Here is an 18434-nt window from a genome sequence, read left to right on the forward strand (position 1 = left end):
AGAAAAATATTGAATCTTTAGAAAAATTAAATTATCCGACTATGTATAAAGAAATGAAAAAGTAAATAAATATAAATTAAAAAAATCATAATTTTTACATTTAAAGGATGAGTTGAATTTTTAATTATTTATTATATATATAATTATAATTTATTTTTAATAATTGGATTAAAAAATATTAACATTTTTAAATTACACATACATTCTTATATTCTTGTTACAATAATTCAAAAACATATTTGTTAAATCCTATATTTTTCAATCCATAGCCTTTAAAATTCAGTTTATAAATATTGGTTTAATAGAAATTATAAAATATACATGTGAAACTCTAATTATTTATTTTGAAAATGTTCCTTTTTTATCAATTTTATTTTTAAAAAAACAAATAAATTCAAACGTTCAATGCGAAAATGATTGAGATCAATTATTAATCATAAAAATAATAATATTTCAGTAGATTTTTGAGAGGTTTGATTCTCAGTGAAGTATGTCAGTCAAACATACTTGGTCGACCATGTTTCAACTTGACTTTTTCTGCAGGCCATGTTTGAACTGGTGACTTCAGAAGCGTCGTACTACAAGAGTCTGGAGATCTTGGAGACTCACTTCCTCCACAACCCAGTTCTCATCAACACTCTGAGCCAGTCCGACGTCCACTTCCTCTTCTCCAACATCCAGGAGGTCATGAAAGCCAGTGAAAGGTACGTTTGCTCAAACCCTCGGGAACATGTTTTTAAAAACAAAAATAGTATTCAGTTGATTTTCTCTTTAGGTTCCTGATGGACCTCGAGCACAGAATCGAGAAATCCATATTGATCACCGACGTCTGTGACATCGTTTACTTCCACGCCGTCGAACACTTCCGCGTCTTCATCAACTACGTCATCAACCAGGTGTACCAGGAGAAGAACTACCGCCGCATCCTGTAAGTAGACGTTTATACGACACTTTATTTCTCCCAAAACTTCACTTATCAATTGATCATTTGTTGCCTCACACGTACAAACTTGCTTCTTAAATACCGTAGCATCTTCATTTTCTTCCTCAACAGCCTTCACTTTAAAAGCTGCTTTATATACATTTATTTCTGTGTTTTCTATGCACGTGTGTTTATGATGCTCGAATTAACTGTTTTGAAACAAACTCTCATCTTCCTCTGCTCTTCATCTCTTGTGTCTCGCTTTTGCGCTTCTTGCTAGAGCGCCTCCTGGAGGCCAATAACCTGTAAAATTCCATAGATCAGTTCAGACCTGGGTAATTTGAACTTTCCTCCACTAATGCAACGAGCAGATCAAGTAGCTCGGTGCTCTATTGGTTTTGTCTGGTGACACTGTTATAACAACATTTTTATATTGAATTGAAAAGGCTACTATTTGAAAAATATTGAATTTAGAACATTTATTTTTAAATCTTTGGAATTAGATTATGAAATTCCATATGGAAAAAATATTATTTTTGGACATTTTTTTCTGATTAAATTATTGAATAAAACAAATTAAATCTATCAATATAGATAAGCAGACGTGAGCAAAGTGTGGCCCTTTTATTTCTTTATTTCTTTGTCATTTCTTGAACCTTAAAATAATTTAACCAACTATTAAGATGCAATTTAGAAATAAAAAAGTGTTTTATAATTGTGTACATAATGTTATTATATACTGTATAACAGATTATTTTCAGGAAAGGTTCATAAATAAATACATTTGAAGGCATATTAAGACGTATAATTTGTTGATCTTTTTGTTTAAGTTTTTTCTTCTTTTGCCATGGGGGGCCCTCACAAGAGTCACAGTATATAATGTGGCCCCTGAGAAAATTTAGTAGCTCACTCTCGGACATATGCGTCATTGTATAAACGGCAAAGAAAGTTTAAAAAAGTTTATTCAGATGTGACCAAACTTAAGTTGATAAAGGTCAGATAGATGATTGAAGAACTGGCGTATCCTGTAAATCAGGAAATCACATGATAAATACAGTGATTAAATCTTGAGTTGAAGTCTGCCGTCGTCTTAAACAAACATCAATACTTTTCTTGCGCTATTTTTATCATTATTTATAATAAATGTATTCATAATTATTGCAGTAAAAGTAAGTAGAAGCCACCTGACCAACATGCGCAGTAATAATTATAATAATAATGACTTAAACTTGAGTAGAAAACGATTTTATTTCAATTTTCATATGCAAGATTTTTTCTCTTTATATTCACCGATATTTACTTTATATTTATATTTATATTTAATAATTCTCTTCACTTGACTCTGTACAAGTACATGTTTGAGGAGAAAAGACCAGTTTCAACACGGCTCGGTCAACAATGAGTCACTCGCGTCACATGATGCTCTCGGACAAGTTTTTGAGTCAGTCAGGGAGTGTCATCAACGAAAGCAGTTCGACTTCATTTTTGAGTTATTCATTAAACCATTTGTTCTTTAAATGACAAGATAAGATTCTTCCAGTGAACGCGTCAATACATTTGTTTTATGTTTGTTGAATGAAGACTTGATTCTACCGTTTTCAGCATGAAATGGTAAATTATTAATAGTATTAATAATTAATAATTGATTTTACAAAAAAAATTCAGCGTCACTTGTGTTGAAGTCTTAACTATGGAAGTATATCAGTGCCATCAGTGTTCAATTATTTGAACTTTCTGCTTATAATGCGCGACGATGCACGATCGGTACTCAATTGGTTTTGTTAATTAATTAAAAAAAAGATTTAATATTTTTAATTAAATAAATAAATAATAACGAAAAGAAATTCAACTTTTCAATATTCATATAATTGATTTTTTTCAATAAAAATGAATTAAATCGATCACTATAGATAATTTTTGAGCTCAAATATACAAAAGAAAAAAAAATAAAAGCTTAAACAAAAATGTCAATAAAAAATGAATACATTTATTTTTTATTTGAAATGTTAAATAAGACCAATATTCAGATGACACTGATATACTTCCGTACATTACATCCTGAATGTCATTAACTGACCGACCTTCAGATGAAAAGAGTAAAAATAAATCATATAAAGTTGTAGTTTCCCTCATTTTCACTAGTTTTCAGGTTTATTTTTGATTACTACAGAGAAAATATCATGTTTTTTTCCAAACAAAACAGACAGTAATTATCGATAGAACAAAAATGTGGCCTGATAATAAATGCCTCACGGACTGAGACACAAAACTTCAACAACTTCTTGATCCGTCAATCAAAACTGACGAGTATGTCACATGTGTCTATTTGAAGACTACATCGACACGGGCTCTTATTATCGACGTCACATCTGCAGCGTCACATCTGGGTCACACAACTTTCCACACACAGGAGACACAAGAATGACTTTCATCCCTCGGGTTGGCGCTGTTTGTTTTGCTTCGGCTCCTTTCTTTTGAGCGGAGAACAGGTTCCTCTTTTTGTTGTTGTTTTAATGGTCCTGGCATTTATGATGAGGATGGGTGTGTCTGCGCACGAATATAACCGAGTAGTTTCCTCTTCAATAGGCGCACATACCTCGGTGGCAGAACCACTTTCCCACGCACAGCACAGACCTCAGACGACGGCAGCGAGAGGGTTCAGTTCAAACAGCCTCTCATTGCATAATATTTGTTAATTCTTAAAGATTCTTGGCGTTTTCTTCTGTCTGACAGAACACGTGGCTTCGGGGAGTTTGGAAGCAAATAGCTTGTCACGTCTCATTAATCGGCATCGATGTCTGAGTCACAGAGGAATGTTATTGGTTTGGATTAGCCTAACCCTTGCGTCATCGCAGGGTCAAAGTGACCCGGAGACCTGACAGCAAATGTTTTTGTGGTATCCCTTGTGTCGTCTCCTGGTCAAGGTGAACGAGGTTCAGATTGACCCAGAGACAACACAAGGTATGCCCCGAAAACAATTGTTTTTGGGGCCTTCGGGTCACCTTGACCCAGAGATAACACAAGGGATACCACAAACACATTTGTTTTGGGGGCCTTTCGGTTACATTGACACAGAAATAACACGAGGGATACCATAAAAACATTTGTTTATGTGGCCTTTGGGTCACCTTGACTTGAGATAAAACAAGGGAAACCACAAACACATTTGTTTTGGGGGCCTTTCGGTTACATTGACATAGAAATAACACAAGGGATACCGCAAACACATTTGTTTTGGGGCATTCGGGTCACATTGACCCCGAGATAACGCAAGGGATACCAAAAACACATTTGTTTTGGGGCATTCGGGTCATATTGACCCAGAGATAACACAAGGGATACCGCAAACACATTTATTTTGGGGCATTCTTGTCATATTGACCCCGAGATTACACAAGGGATACCACAAACACATTTGTTTTCGGGCCTTCGGGTCACATTGACACAGAAATAACACCTAAAGCTCTGAATTCAAAGATTAAAAATAGTGTTTCTGGCACTCCTAGCGTTGGAATAGTGTAACTGCAATGTCGTGAATTCCTAGATTCGTCTTTCTGCACGTGCTTGTTGTTTACAAAACTAAATACAGTGTCTTGTAGCGTCAGTTCCTGATTTAATCTCTCAGTACTTTGACATTTTAAAATATATTTTATTCAAATAAATGTATCTATAATAATTGGTAATATAAATAGTTAAAAAAATGTTACTAACGGGAAAAGGTATATAAAAAACTAATATTTATGCTTTTAAAATGTTACATATTATGTCAGTGACTCTCTTCTTCTCTTAATAAATACGTGTCTGGCCTTCACAGACCTAAATGACCATTCATTGTTGTGGTTCCAGAGAGGGGAACCAAGCATTTCGGGAAACGATGGCTTCACTGGAGAAGCATCAATGTGTCCGAGGTCTGTCCTTCACCTCCTTCCTCATCCTCCCGTTCCAGAGGATCACACGGCTCAAGCTGCTCGTCCAAGTAAATGAAGCTTCTGGTCTCGTATTCTATCCATTTGCTGCTGTTTTGTTACCGCTTTTCTTTTCTTTTCTTCCTAATAGAATATCCTGAAGAAAGTGGAGGTGAACTCGGAGAGGGAGGCGAACGCTATCAAAGCACATCATGAGCTAGAGCAGGTGAGAATGATGTTCTATTTACTATTTTAAAATATTTGAACTACATTTTGTAAAATATATTATAATGTCATAATTTAATAATTTAAAATTGTTTTGATTTCCAAGCATAAAGAAAAACAAGCATTTAAAATAAAGTAAAATATAAATAATTAAATTTGCAACATTAATTTAAATACATATTTATGTTTATATAAAAAAAACACACATACATAGTTAAACACATTGAAAATAAATATATAGAAGAAATACATATAGTGGAAATATAATGGATTGAAAAAAAAAGAAAAAGTTATTAGACATGAAAAAAGCAGCGTTAAAATAATAACACTCAATTAATGGAAGTGAAATGTTTATTATATAAAAAGTTAAAACATTTTTTGAAGCAAGTTAAGAACAATTTAAACAATAATATAATTCTGATTATCCCTCCAGAAATGTCACCTGCAAAAGGTCAAATTGCTTTTATAGTTTAAAACTTTATCATCCAGCAGTATATTTACTTGAATCAATATACAACACGTAAAAACTCAGACTTCAAATTGACTAAAACGACATCTCCGATTCATATACAATTAAATGATTTTTTTTAAACATGTAAAAAAAAAAGTTGTATTAAAAACATTGTTAGTGATAGTTTGGTGGCCTCTCCTCTTTCAGGCAAGTGCCTCTCACCCTATGTAACTGGGACAATGATTGAATAAGCACATGTTATTTAATTTACTTCCAAATTAAAAAACCTAATACACAAATTAAAGAAGAAAACTTTCACAAAGTTAAAGAGATTTATTATGATAAAAATTAAAAGTTGAAAAGTAACTTCATCTGCTTCTGTCTTCAGTCAGATTTATTGTAAAACTTCAATTAAGTAATTAAGTAAGTAAGGAAGTAAGTAAATAAGTAAGGCTGAAGGAGTCAGTAGATCATCAAACACAGAGGGAGATGAAGATCGTTCCAAAGCTTAGGAGCAACAGTCTAGAAGGATTTCTCTCCTCTGGTCCTGAACCGTGTTCAGGAACCATCAGTAGATTCTGATCCACAGACCTCAGAGCCCGAGCTGGGGTGTAAGGCTGGATCAGATCAGTGATGTAAGGAGGAGCCTGACCATGAATAGATCTGAAAGTAAGAACCAGAATTTTAAAGTTGATCCTGAAAGAAACTGGAAGCCAATGAAGAGTTTTAAGGATCGGAGAAATGTGAGTTCTTCTACTAGAGCAGCTTAGAATTCTCGCTGCAGAGTTTTGTATTAACTACAAACAAAACAAAACTGACGTTTATTTGCTGTTTTCCTGCAGCAATATTTCAGTCGCCTGCACCTACACAATTTGTGCAGACGGAAGAATCAAGAACAAGTTACGTAACATCAATAACAACCAACACACTTAAGTTTTTACTGGTTTACATCATCATAGAATATGTTCAGAAAGCAAAACTGAAAAGTTATATCATAAGCATGTTCACCGCTGAGACTTGTCCGAGGTAGTTTTTACGAGTTTTGTCATCGCAGATGTAATTTAACGTTACCAGAGGGCTCGACCGTTCCTGTCGAGATCTCACACAGCAGTTGATGCTATGGAAGTTTGTCAGTGCCACTAGAATATTGAATTTAAATGTTGAAACCATTTATTCATTTTAATACTTGAGATGTCCACCAGGGAGCGCCTCTATCTTCAGCCTCGCCCACAAATCGCACATTTTTGAACGAAGTGAGATTAGAAAGTTTTATCATTTTAAATTTTGGTCCTTGTTTTTAACGACACGTGTCTCGAATATTTTCCCACACCTGAGAAAACGCGTTAACGAGTCGACATGACAGTTCTTGTCAACTCGGCGCTGACAGCTGCTGCAGATTAAAATGCTTCTATTTATCTTCTCTGCAACTTGACAGCTATAAAATGACGTCGTGTGATAAACTAGAACGAGAAGCAGGTGTTAAGCTTCAAGGCACATGTATCAGTAGATGGAAATTCATAAATCAAGTAGGAAAAAGCAGGTAAAAAACGATAACTTTGATTTTCTGCAAACTAAAGAAATGTACTTTTCATTAAAAACAGTTGTTTTGTGTGTAAATATGTCAAAAGAGTGAAAATTAAAAAGGACATTTTCAAGTTTATTGTCAATAGCGAGGGTTGCCACTTTCAAAAGCTATTTTTTTTACACTTCTTCAAACAATAAAATAAAAGCAAAAACCTGAAAAATATGATTTAAAAATACTTTATTCTAGTTTGGTTGCTTATAAATCGAACATTTTGCAATTTTTTAATAGATTTTTCGGTGACGCAAACATACACATTACTTTATTGATGTTTTTCTCATTATAAATTAATAAATAGGTTCAATTGCCAAATAATAGACAAATGTAAAGCAATACTGAATAATGAAACTCAGTTTAACGCTTAATTTAAGTAGCTACGTTCCTCTGTCAGAATTTGTGAGGCTTTGACAGATTTGACAGAGCATTGTTAACACATGCAGGAATTCTCAGACAAGAACAACTTTCAGGTATTTAAGTTTGACGTTAATACAGTAAAGCCTTACTTACAAGGAATCCTCATGTTATCTTTGTAAGAGAACAAGCTTTGAGTCACTTGCCTTCCTCAACTAACACACAAAAATTAAAAGGTGTGAACAAGATTCTTCAACAGCATCAAAGCATTGTTTATAATGACAAATACTTATGAAATCATATTTTTATTTTCAAAATTAATATGTTTTTACCCAAAACAAATATATTCCAAACCTGTCTATCAGATTAAAACTGTGTAAAAGTGTATTTCTGTTTCGTCCTCAGATTGTTAAAGAATGCAACGAAGGTGTTCGAAAAATGAGTCGCACTGAGGAACTCATCAGCATCGAGAAAACACTGGAGTTTAAATCAAAGGTAAGAATTCAGTTTTCTTTTTTAGGTTTATTAATTCTCTACTGACAGATGGATTTCATAAGTAAGTAAAACAGCAGACGTTGTGTGATTTCTACTCTCAAAAACACAATAAAATATAACACAAATAGGATTATTATTAATTTATTTACTTTTACGTTCTCCTTCTCTGTATTTTAGACCTCTTAGAATGATGTGAATTATATATATATGAAAGTAAGTAAGTAAATAAGTAATAATTATTTGTAAAGCACCTTTCTGTATATAAAATAACTTATTTTATTAGGTTTCTTTCTTTTTCTTCTCAGCTACAACTGGTCATGCTAACATAGCAAATGTTTGCTAGCATATGTTTGTTAGCAATGAAATTGTTCTTAAACCTACAATTTTTTGTTAGCCCTTATTATTGTGTTATCTTAGGGTCGAAATTCTGAAAACAAACAAGTTTGTTGTATCCCTTGTGTTTTCTCTGTGTCAAGTTGATAGCATAACATATGTTTGTCTACATAGTATACTGTATTTTTATTAGCATAGCATATATTTGTCACCGTATCATAAGCTTGTTAGCATAGCATATTTTTGTTTACATAGCATGCTGTATTTTTTATTAGCATAGCATATATTTGTTACTGTAGCATATGCTTGTTAACAAACCATATTTTTGTTTCCATAGCATGCTGTATTATTATAAGCATGGCATATATTTGTTACTGTGGCATATGTTTTTTAGCATATCTTATGTTTGTTTACATAGCAAACTGTATGTTTATTAGCATACCATATGTTTGTTAACATAGCATACTATATGTTTATTAGCATAGGATATATTTGTTAGCGTAGCATCTGTTTGTTAGCATGGCATATTTTTGTTGACATAGCATACTGTATTTTCGTTAGCATAGCAAACATTTGTTTGCTTAGCATATTTTTGTTAGCATAGCCTATTTTGTTAGAAACTGAAGACAGAAGAAGTATTTCAAAGTGTGTGATGTTGAATATGTTTTCTCTTCTTCCTGACCTGCAGTCTGTGCCCATCATTTCACACTCCCGCTGGTTGTTGAAGAAAGGGGAAGTCCAGCTCATGTCTGGACCCAAGACCACCAGGACCATGAGGAGCAGGAAGCTCTACCAGCCAGTCTACTTGTTTCTTTTCAACAACCTGCTGCTGGTCACTAAGCCCAACTCCAGGTATGCTCCTTCAAGGTCTACCTTCCCTTTTGTCCGGCACAAGTTCTAACTTCTCTCCCAACTATCAGCGGTGACAAGTATCAAGTGCTGGACTCGTGCACACGGGCCATGTTGAGGACTGAAGACCTGGAGGATCAGGGTCAAATGTTGGCTAATGTCTTCAACCTGAAGTTGCTGGAGAACCAGGAGGAGCGGGAAGCCAACTACATGCTGAAGGCCTCAAGCATGTGAGTAGCCCCGATGATTGGTTGTTAGGTTCTGGAACGCTGGATCGAGGTCTTCGCTCTCATGGGAACGTTCTGTTTGTTGTGAACTTCTTGTAAAAAGTCGATCTGCTCCACAGGAGTGACAAACTTCGGTGGATGTGTGCACTAACTCCTAACCGACGCACTCGCTTCATGTCAACCAGTGCTCACCAACAAGGTAGGACGAAACATCAGGACAGTCTGAGGAACGTACCTTAACCTCCACTGTGCCTCAGACTCTCTCCAGGTGCAGTGCATACAGTCGTACTCCTCGCAGGAACCGGACGAGCTCTCCATCGAAATGGCCGACGTTCTCAACCTGCTGGAGAAAACTGACGATGGTGGGTTTTGGTCCTCACACAGCTCTCTGGGTCGGTTCATCTTCGATAACTTCCTTAATGAATGTGGGTCCAGGTTGGATGATGGGCGAGAGGCTGCACGACGGCGAAAAGGGCTGGTTCCCGAGTCGGCTGGTGGAGGAGATTCAGAGCAGGGAGGTCCGAGCTCAGAACCTGAGGGAAGCCTTGAGGATCCATCAGGCTCAGGAGGGAGGCGGAAGCGTCCACTCTGGGAGGAGCGGCATCAGAACCGGGCGACGAACCAAGCACTCCAACCACTCTCAAAAGTGATCAGTGGGCGTGGCGAGTACTGGCGGGCACTGAAGGCAAACATCTCACCTCATCCTCCCATTCATAAGTCTCAGTGGTCCCAGAAATACACACTTGAGGAAGTTTACAACAAATACTGCATGTTCCTGTTCACTGGTGTTGTTGCTGGTTCCAGTACTTTTCAGAGACGAGTTTTTGCCAAATATTCAAGGCAGTTCTGCCTCGTTCAGGGGCACAAAACAATGGCGCCCCTCCAGTAGGACAACCTGAAGGAATGTACAAAGATCTCGGCTCGTGTTTTTTCAAACATGTATTGAGCTAGAAAACTTGATCAATAAGGTTCTACTTTGAAGTAGCTTCTGTCTGAGACTTCCCTTATTCAGCTACATAAAGATGCTAAAGACATTCTTTGTAACACTTTTTAGCTCTTCCATTTATTATGGGATGGGAGACAAGGTTGACTTTGGGAGGTCATGCTGGTAGTCAGCATGGACAGCCAGACAACTGCCATGTCATTAAACCTGGCCCGATGAAGGGTGGACTCAAAATACAATATAAAGTAGATGAATATTCACATTGATATAGTGACCCATAAAGATACCAGTGTTTGAGATAAGATAAGGAATTCGATTATACATCCAACTGATGTTGAATGGATTGTATGGGTGTATTTGATGAAGAAGAACAAACACAGAGATAACTATGATAGATTTTACCACCAAGAATGAAGAATAACCAATGATAATACTCATATTTCCTGTCTGGTAAATATACTTTTTTTTGGATCTACACACTAAACGAGTACAACTTTTTTCGCCACTTGTGTGATCAAGTTTGTGTTGGAGGGACTTTGCGACAAAGTACTGCTGAGAAGACCTGGGCCCGTGTTCCTCAAGATTTTTAGAATCATCTCAGAGAGCTCCTGATTTAACACATACAATCCTAACAGGTAGTGTTAGTTAAGGAGTGATTCCAGAACATTCTAAGAGAACAAGTAATGGACCTATCTTAGTGAGGATGTGTTGTCGACCCCTGTTGCTAGGTGTGAGTCATCATTATAAAAGCAAGTATACTTTTGGTGGGCAAATGAGATAAACCACGAACTAGGGCCCACGGTGGCGCAGTGGTTAGTTCGCTTCCACATCAGGAGGGAGCCAACTTGTGACCTTTATGTGTATGTTGTCCCCGTGTTGTGTGGGTTTACTCCGGGGACTCCGGTTTCCTCCCACAGCTCAAAAACATACAGAGGTTGATTGGGAACTTGGGGAAATTGTCCGTAGGTATGAGAGTGTGTGTGAATGATTGTATGTCTTTGTCTGCCCTGTGATTGACTGGCGTCCTTTCCAGGGTGTCCCCCGCCTCTCGCTCAAAGAAACTGGGATAGGCTCCAGCCCCTCCAGAATCTCCATAAGGGATTAAGCGGCTTGAATAAATGACAAAGCTGATTCCTGCATGATCCAATCTGCATTATTTTATCAATTAACTATCATCCAGTGAATATATCTCTTTTGATTATTCCGTCCTCCATTTTTGTCTTCCTAGTGAACTTCTAAGCCACTTAAAAGTACTCTTTCCTCCTCTCAACAGATATCGGGAGCTCTCTTTAAAATAGCTTTTGTCGATACGAGGAACTACTTTTCACTTTAAGAATCTTTAGGAATACGGACCCTGGTTTTAGTGGCAGCGCTTGTTGCCAGATCAGAGAGAGAACTACCATCTCAACATTGGTTTACTTAGTATTCGATGCATCATATCTCAGAACACCACGCTGGTGCTGCTGTGGTTAATAGTCATGGCTAAGATCCATTTGCAGCCGTGCGTCAGAACTACATAAAGTCATTTGTATCTCTGTGTTTGCTCGTGTTTTCTCAGCCACAAAAATGTTGATCTAATTAAGTTATTTGCTGATGTTGTGTAAACATTGATCCCCTGCATGGACATGTTTTAGACTGTCAAACTGTCAAAAGGTTTATTTGATTTCTGGATTATAGGTTCTTTAAACATGCTGTCTGTTGGATCTCTTCAATAATACCTGACCCCACGATTGTACATCAAATCATTCCAGTGGTACTAGCATGATCCCAGATGCTGATGCAACACATATAATAACCTATAATTCTATGATGTAATGTAGTGTAGATAAAATGGTTGTAAGAAGATTTAAAACAAAAGTAATTCCTTTCAAAAGTCCTGGTTCGACTAAGAAAGTATTCTGAAACTCCTTTAGTTGTAAAACTGGTTTAGGTTTCAAAACAACATTCGTCTACAAGATGATTTTGGACAATCAAGCCCTGAAACTTGCTCATAAACGCTTCAAAAGCATGGGTAACACACATGCAACTTTAAAAAAAACAGTCAAACCAGGCGACTAGATCACTTTAAACGTAATGTGTCTCGAATGACGAAGTTTAACATTTTTTCATGTAAAATGACAACAAACGAGATGTAAAAAAAAAGAAGACAATTGTAAATTAAAGTATGGATTGTACAGGTGTGGATACTATGAACTGTGCAACAGCATGATTGTAAAGCGTCTTCTCAAACTGTAAATGTACAAAATGTTTGTGTCTCAAAATGAGTAATTGCAAAAATAATTGTTTCATTTTGTAAAAAAATAAATTATTGTTCATAAAAAAACAACTTCTGATTGCTGTGTTTTCTTTTGTAGGTTATTGATGGTTTTAATGAGTCGATTAGTTCCTGTTTGTTACTTGAAGCACCAACTAGTGTCAATTTAAGTTGTTTTTTTTCCTTCACAGCTGCTGGTCAAAATATTTGTGCGCTAAAGCTAATGAGCTCCCTGATCATCATGGTGATAATGAGGTCCCAGGTCATGTTGGTGTGAAGAGTCAGAGGTGGTGGACATCATCCCCCCCCTCAGACCACAACCTCTAATTGATGTTTTTATTCTTCTGTTAATGGCGTCATTGCAGCCGGTTGAGTAACTATATGGTCAAAAATCTGGATCATTTTGATAATGTGAATATATCCTCGGGGTCACAAGGTGAGGATCTTCATAAGAGTTCAGAGGTCAAGAGATATTCCTACCTAAAAGCATGAAAAGCAGCATCAAATTCATAATCGTTGAGGTTTCATCGCAGTTGTTAACGGTGACCAATGAAGCATGTGTGTTTTGGTCTTGTGACTGATGCCTGAGACGGACAAGGGTTGTGTTGATAAGGTTTCGAGACATGTTGGCTCACAGCAACGACTCACAAGCTTTGGATATTTTTAACGATCTTTAAAATATGAGACAAGTACAACAATTTTAAGGGTTTTTAATGTTTTTTTAATCTTGTGTTCCGGTGTGTTCCAGAAATATATATTATAATGGTTAGATATGGGAACACTGTATATTAGGGCTGTGTATTGGCAATCACGACGTATCACGATACAGGGTCAACAATACAATATATAGTGATAGTGTAGTAACAAGGATATATTTGTAGTATTGTCCGAGTACTTCACTCTGGTGTTGCAGAGTTTACAGACCACATGACTCTGGACGAAGTCGTAACTGCTTTCATTTGTTTTTAAACCAAAATATGTACAAACATTAACTTTAAAAGCTGCTGGAGTCGACTGCATCCTCTAGTCCTCAGTCATTGCTGGGATTTAAATGTTCAATCTGCTGCTATCTAGCTGTCAGAAGTTTATTTGTAAAAGTAAAATGAACAAAGTTTATTTACGTATTTTTAAATAATAAATAGGATAATTTCTGGAAGTGAGCTCAGGATTAGAAGAAGACAGATTATAATTTTCAACCACCCTGCATCGGCATGGCAACAACAATGACCGCTAAGATAATCTTTCCACTGCACACACCAGTATGTGTGGACTTGACGGTTTGATTGTGTTTGCAAGGTTTACTAGAAAAAAGCAACGATTGTGTTTACGATACATAAGAAATGTGTTTAAATGATTTATAATTGCTCTATATTTTGTTCTTATTTATAAAGGAAAGGGTCTGAAACAATCTTAATATTCCTAATTATGGAGTTCTTAATTGTTCTTATTGTCCTCTCGACCTGCGTCAAACAAGACTGAGCGGAACATATTGAAAGTATATCTTAGTAGAGTCTACTACTATTGATCTGTATTAATGATAGTAAATCACCACATACTAAATATAATTATAATTTACAGTGTGATAATGTTGACCGTGGTACATGTGGAGGCTGAAGGGTTAATCCTCTCCTCTTATGTCTGCTGGGACTATGTCTGACTCTTCTGGTTCATCCCTCCATCTCTACTGACCACTGACACAAACACAGCATGAGACATTCATAAGAGACCGAAGGCAGTTTGAGGCGGAAACATCTGTTCAACTGAAGGGTGAGTGGCTGTCCTACTCTCTGATAGATTGAAATAGTTTTTTATATAAGTATAACAATTATAATCTTCTGCTGGTTTTTTATCATACAAATATCTTCAACTTTTGCTTTTTTTTGTACATTTTTTGACTTAAATAGTATTTTTTGGAATTATAATGTTGTAATTTCTCACTATCTCTACACAGTTTCACATTCTTTTAAATCTATAAATAAATTGGTACTCACGAGTCAAAAAACTTCACTACAATATCTAAATATTCTATGTTTATTTTTTAGATTATTATATTATGTTTGACTATATATTGCTTTTATATTTTAATATTATCTCATATCTGTCATTACTTCTTGTTTTTTCTTTATTGGGATTCTAAATGACTATAAGGTTTTAACAACATTGTATTGTTCTTTAAGTAACTTGTCTGACGTTTACATTTTTAATATTACTTCATTAAACTTCTAAATATAATTTCTATTAATACTATGTGTTGATTTCTGTTTTTTTTTTTTATTTAAAATTTGTTTTTCTGCTTCTTTTTTTTTTTTAAATACCAGCACATGTTAAATGTTAAATGTTCAATTTTCTTAAGATGATGTCAAGGTACTTGCAGTGTTTTGATGTAATGTAATGTGTAATGTAATGTGTGATATTAATGCTACCGAACTGTTTAAAACAACATTTTCGCTTACTTAAAAATTAAGGAAACTTGATCTGAAAAACATATTAACACTTTCTTATGAAGGTTGAACGTATGACGCCTTATAACAAAACATTTATAAGACATTTTGATGATGTTCAATCATGTATAACAAGGTTTATAAAGTATCAAAAGTGGTGAAATTAATGCAATTTAAAGCTTGTGTTCATAAAGTTTTTATAATGCTAGAGTACAGAATGACTTTAAGAGCTTTCAATAAAGTGTAGTCACTGAATTCAGTTTTCATAAATAACACTGTAACTTTGATTGAATCACAATTGGAACATCCATGCATCTATTATTTGAAGTTACATTTCAAGACATTGCTCCAAGTCCATCAATTAATACTTGATAAACTTTGTTATAAGTAAGCAAGTAAGTAAGTAACAGTTATTTGTAAAGCACCTTAGGATTTTAACTCATTCCATAAATTCTTATGAATGCATTTTAATCCAGAATTTTAGTCTTAAGAATGTGTTTATGATGGATTATACATGAGGCGGTTAAGGAAAATGTTACTAAAAACTCATATGATCCTGCAAATAGTCGTTTTTTGAGTAGCTGGTACAAAGTAGGTATTGCATAAAACAACAAATATTGTTGATGAGGTGAACTGTAGAGTCGTATTAATAAATTAAAATAAAAATAATTTAACCATAAAGCTATTTTAGTTAAATACTGCATATATTATAGATTATACATTCAAATTGAGTTGGATTATTTTTTACTTTGGTAGAAACTATGATGAGCTAAGAATTGATGGATAAGCAATTATTAATAGTGTATGATATACTTGTATAACAATATGTATAATAATAATTAAGGAAATGCCGAAAAATTGACATTTTACACCCGAACTACACTGTAAAACTTTTCTATTCAGCGTAAGACCAGTGGTCCAGATGTGGCTTTCAAAATACTTCTGATTGGCCAATTGGTGACGACTGCGTTTTACGCTTGCGTGAAGCTCCAGTTTACATAATGCAACATGGTTCCTCTCAAAGCGACGTGAAGTTGACACCGAAGATTTAACGCAAAATATTCAAATCATATCTCTTAACTGTAAAATATAATGAGTTGACTTTACTTGAAAAAATATTCAAACTTGCTCCCTCACAAAAAGTAATTGTGTTGGCTTGAATTAATGAGATCTGAAGTACTTCATTATTTTGTGTGTGCAGTACACAAAAAAATTGGATTATAGTAACTTGTTTCTTTTAAGTTTGTAGTTCTCAAATGACCTTAAATAATTGGACAACAGTAACTTGTTTATTTCAGGTTTGTAGTTTGTAGTTAGTTTGTTTAATTACATTAAATAATTGGATTATAGTAACTTTTTTGAGATTTCAGTGCTCAAGTGATTATTTGCAGTATTATTCACTTTAGTACTACATAATAGAAACTATAAGAGCAAATGCTGATTTCTTTAAGAACTCAATAACTAATGTTAATGAGGCCAAAAAACACAACGTATCGTAAACACTATATGCAAAGCAAATACCAAAACAACGTGTAGTATAAAGAATAGAAAGTGCTAAATTATTGTCAAGATCTATTTGTCTTAGTTTCTACATGAGTCCGTCCTAAAATCTGTCCCTTAGGAAATTTTGGTTGAATAGTCCTGGTGTAAAATAAGAAAGGCTCTATTGGGAATTCAAAATCTTAGCTTGTAAAATCCTGACTCTTTTACCATCCAAACAGATGGAGCCTGAGCTTTGCTTTGAGTCCATCAACAGCTCCTGTCTGAAGACCACCCGACACCTGGCCGTACGCGTCACCCTCTACCTGTTCCTGGGGTCGACGGTCCTCTTGACAGTGCTTGGGAATCTGCTGGTCTGCACGTCCGTCGTCTACTTCAAGCAGCTGCAGACTCCCACCAACTTCCTGATCATGTCTCTTGCCGTGTCCGACCTGCTGCTGGGCCTGCTGGTCATGCTTCCCAACATGAACCGGCTGATCGAGACTTGTTGGTACTTTGGCGACTTCTTGTGTAAATTCTTAATGAGCACCGACTTCACCTTGTGCACCGCCTCCATCCTCAACCTGTCGTTCATCGCGGTGGATCGCCACTACGCCGTGTGTCACCCCCTGCTGTACACGAGGAAGATTACAGTCAACGTTGTTCTGCTGATGATCCTGATTGCCTGGAGCCTTTCAGCCCTCACTGGCTTTGGGATGATCTTCATGGAGCTGAACATCTTGGGGATCGAGGACTTCTACTACAGCCACGTGGCCTGTACAGGGGGATGTATCGTGTTTCAGAGTGTACTGTCCAGCACGATGTCTTCACTGCTGTCCTTCTACACTCCAGGAGTCATCATGCTGGCCATTTACCTGAAGATTTTCCTGGTGGCCCGGAAACAGCAGAGAACCATCCAGATCAGTAACGTAACCCGAGTTTCAAATGCGGGTCAGACCAAAGCCACCAAAACTCTCGCCATCATCATGGGAGCTTTCCTCTGCTTCTGGACTCCCTTTTTCCTGGTGAACGTGGTGGATCCACTGCTGGGTTACCCCACACCGCCACTGCTGTTTGATTCTCTACTCTGGATCGGCTTCTTCAACTCCACGGTGAACCCTCTCATCTACGCCTTCTTTTACAGCTGGTTCAGGACCGCCTTTAAGTTGATAATCTCAGGCGAAGTCTTTAGATCGAACATCTCAGACATGATTCTCTTCAAATTATAAGACGACCGAAACCCACTTGAGTGGTATATATTACTGTTAAATACATTTATGAGAAATATTTTACCAGTAGACAACATCTCTGTATATTTTCCGCGCCAGATGAGGTACTAATATAAATTTTAGTCTTAAAAAACGTTTTTTAAAGTTTCCCCGCCGTCTGAAATCTCAGCAAACGAGAGGTTATGAGAGCATAGTCCATCATGACGTAATAATGCCTTCACTCTTTCAGCCAGCTGTAATCATGCTCAGCTTTGTTAGTTCAATGAGTCCCTTGCAGGTGGAATTTTTTGTGATTGATGACGTGCGATAACAAACGGTGATGTTTGGCCAATCACAGCAGAGTGGGCATGGTTATGGTAAACAAGATTTCACCTCCAGAATAAGAAAGTGTATTTAAGTGTGCGGGGCTTAATATTATTATTATTATTATTTTCTTCTAACGTAAATATTTCAAACCTCATTGTAGAATCTTATTTACAACGTGGACAAGACATTCAATACAAAAACCTGGACCTGAACAAACTTCTGAGATAAAGCATAAGCTCGATATCTCTTGAAAAAAGACATCAATAAGTAGAAACTTTCACATATATTTGAGCACTAAATGAACCAATGTGGTTTTGGACCTATTTTACGAGACAAAAAGGCATCAAACCAGCAGCGATGTGTTGATGAAGTTCTTAGCTTAAAAATGATATTGGTTCCAAGACATAATAGGGCAGAGAGTGCCATCTAGTGGAGTCGCATG

At 36.1% G+C, this 18434-nt stretch overlaps 2 protein-coding genes across 2 annotated transcripts in view; both read left to right on the forward strand.

Moving 5' to 3' along the window:
- ngef (neuronal guanine nucleotide exchange factor) overlaps positions 1-12603 on the forward strand; it is a 32613-nt gene extending 20010 nt beyond the window's left edge. Inside the window, exons 6-15 of the mRNA XM_087795602.1 lie at positions 544-704; positions 776-928; positions 4769-4898; positions 4979-5053; positions 7842-7931; positions 8953-9116; positions 9185-9343; positions 9460-9539; positions 9598-9702; positions 9776-12603. Coding sequence (XP_087651728.1) covers positions 544-704; positions 776-928; positions 4769-4898; positions 4979-5053; positions 7842-7931; positions 8953-9116; positions 9185-9343; positions 9460-9539; positions 9598-9702; positions 9776-9990 — 1332 coding nt within the window. The 3' untranslated portion in view covers positions 9991-12603. The remainder of the gene's footprint in view (positions 1-543; positions 705-775; positions 929-4768; positions 4899-4978; positions 5054-7841; positions 7932-8952; positions 9117-9184; positions 9344-9459; positions 9540-9597; positions 9703-9775) is intronic.
- Positions 12604-16699: 4096 nt separating this feature from the next.
- LOC148075090 (trace amine-associated receptor 1-like) lies at positions 16700-17686 on the forward strand. The gene has a single exon (XM_087794893.1). It carries the CDS (start codon positions 16700-16702, stop codon positions 17684-17686), a length of 987 nt encoding a protein of 328 aa, XP_087651019.1.
- Positions 17687-18434: the final 748 nt, after the last annotated feature.

This window comes from Callionymus lyra, chromosome 7 (genome assembly GCF_982586985.1).
Source record: "Callionymus lyra chromosome 7, fCalLyr1.hap1.1, whole genome shotgun sequence".
NCBI lineage: Eukaryota > Metazoa > Chordata > Actinopteri > Syngnathiformes > Callionymidae > Callionymus > Callionymus lyra.

Coding starts and splice junctions, on each gene's coding strand:
- LOC148075090 (XM_087794893.1), top strand. CDS start 16,700: ATGGAGCCTGAGCTTTGCTTTGAGTCCATCAACAGCTCCTGTCTGAAG.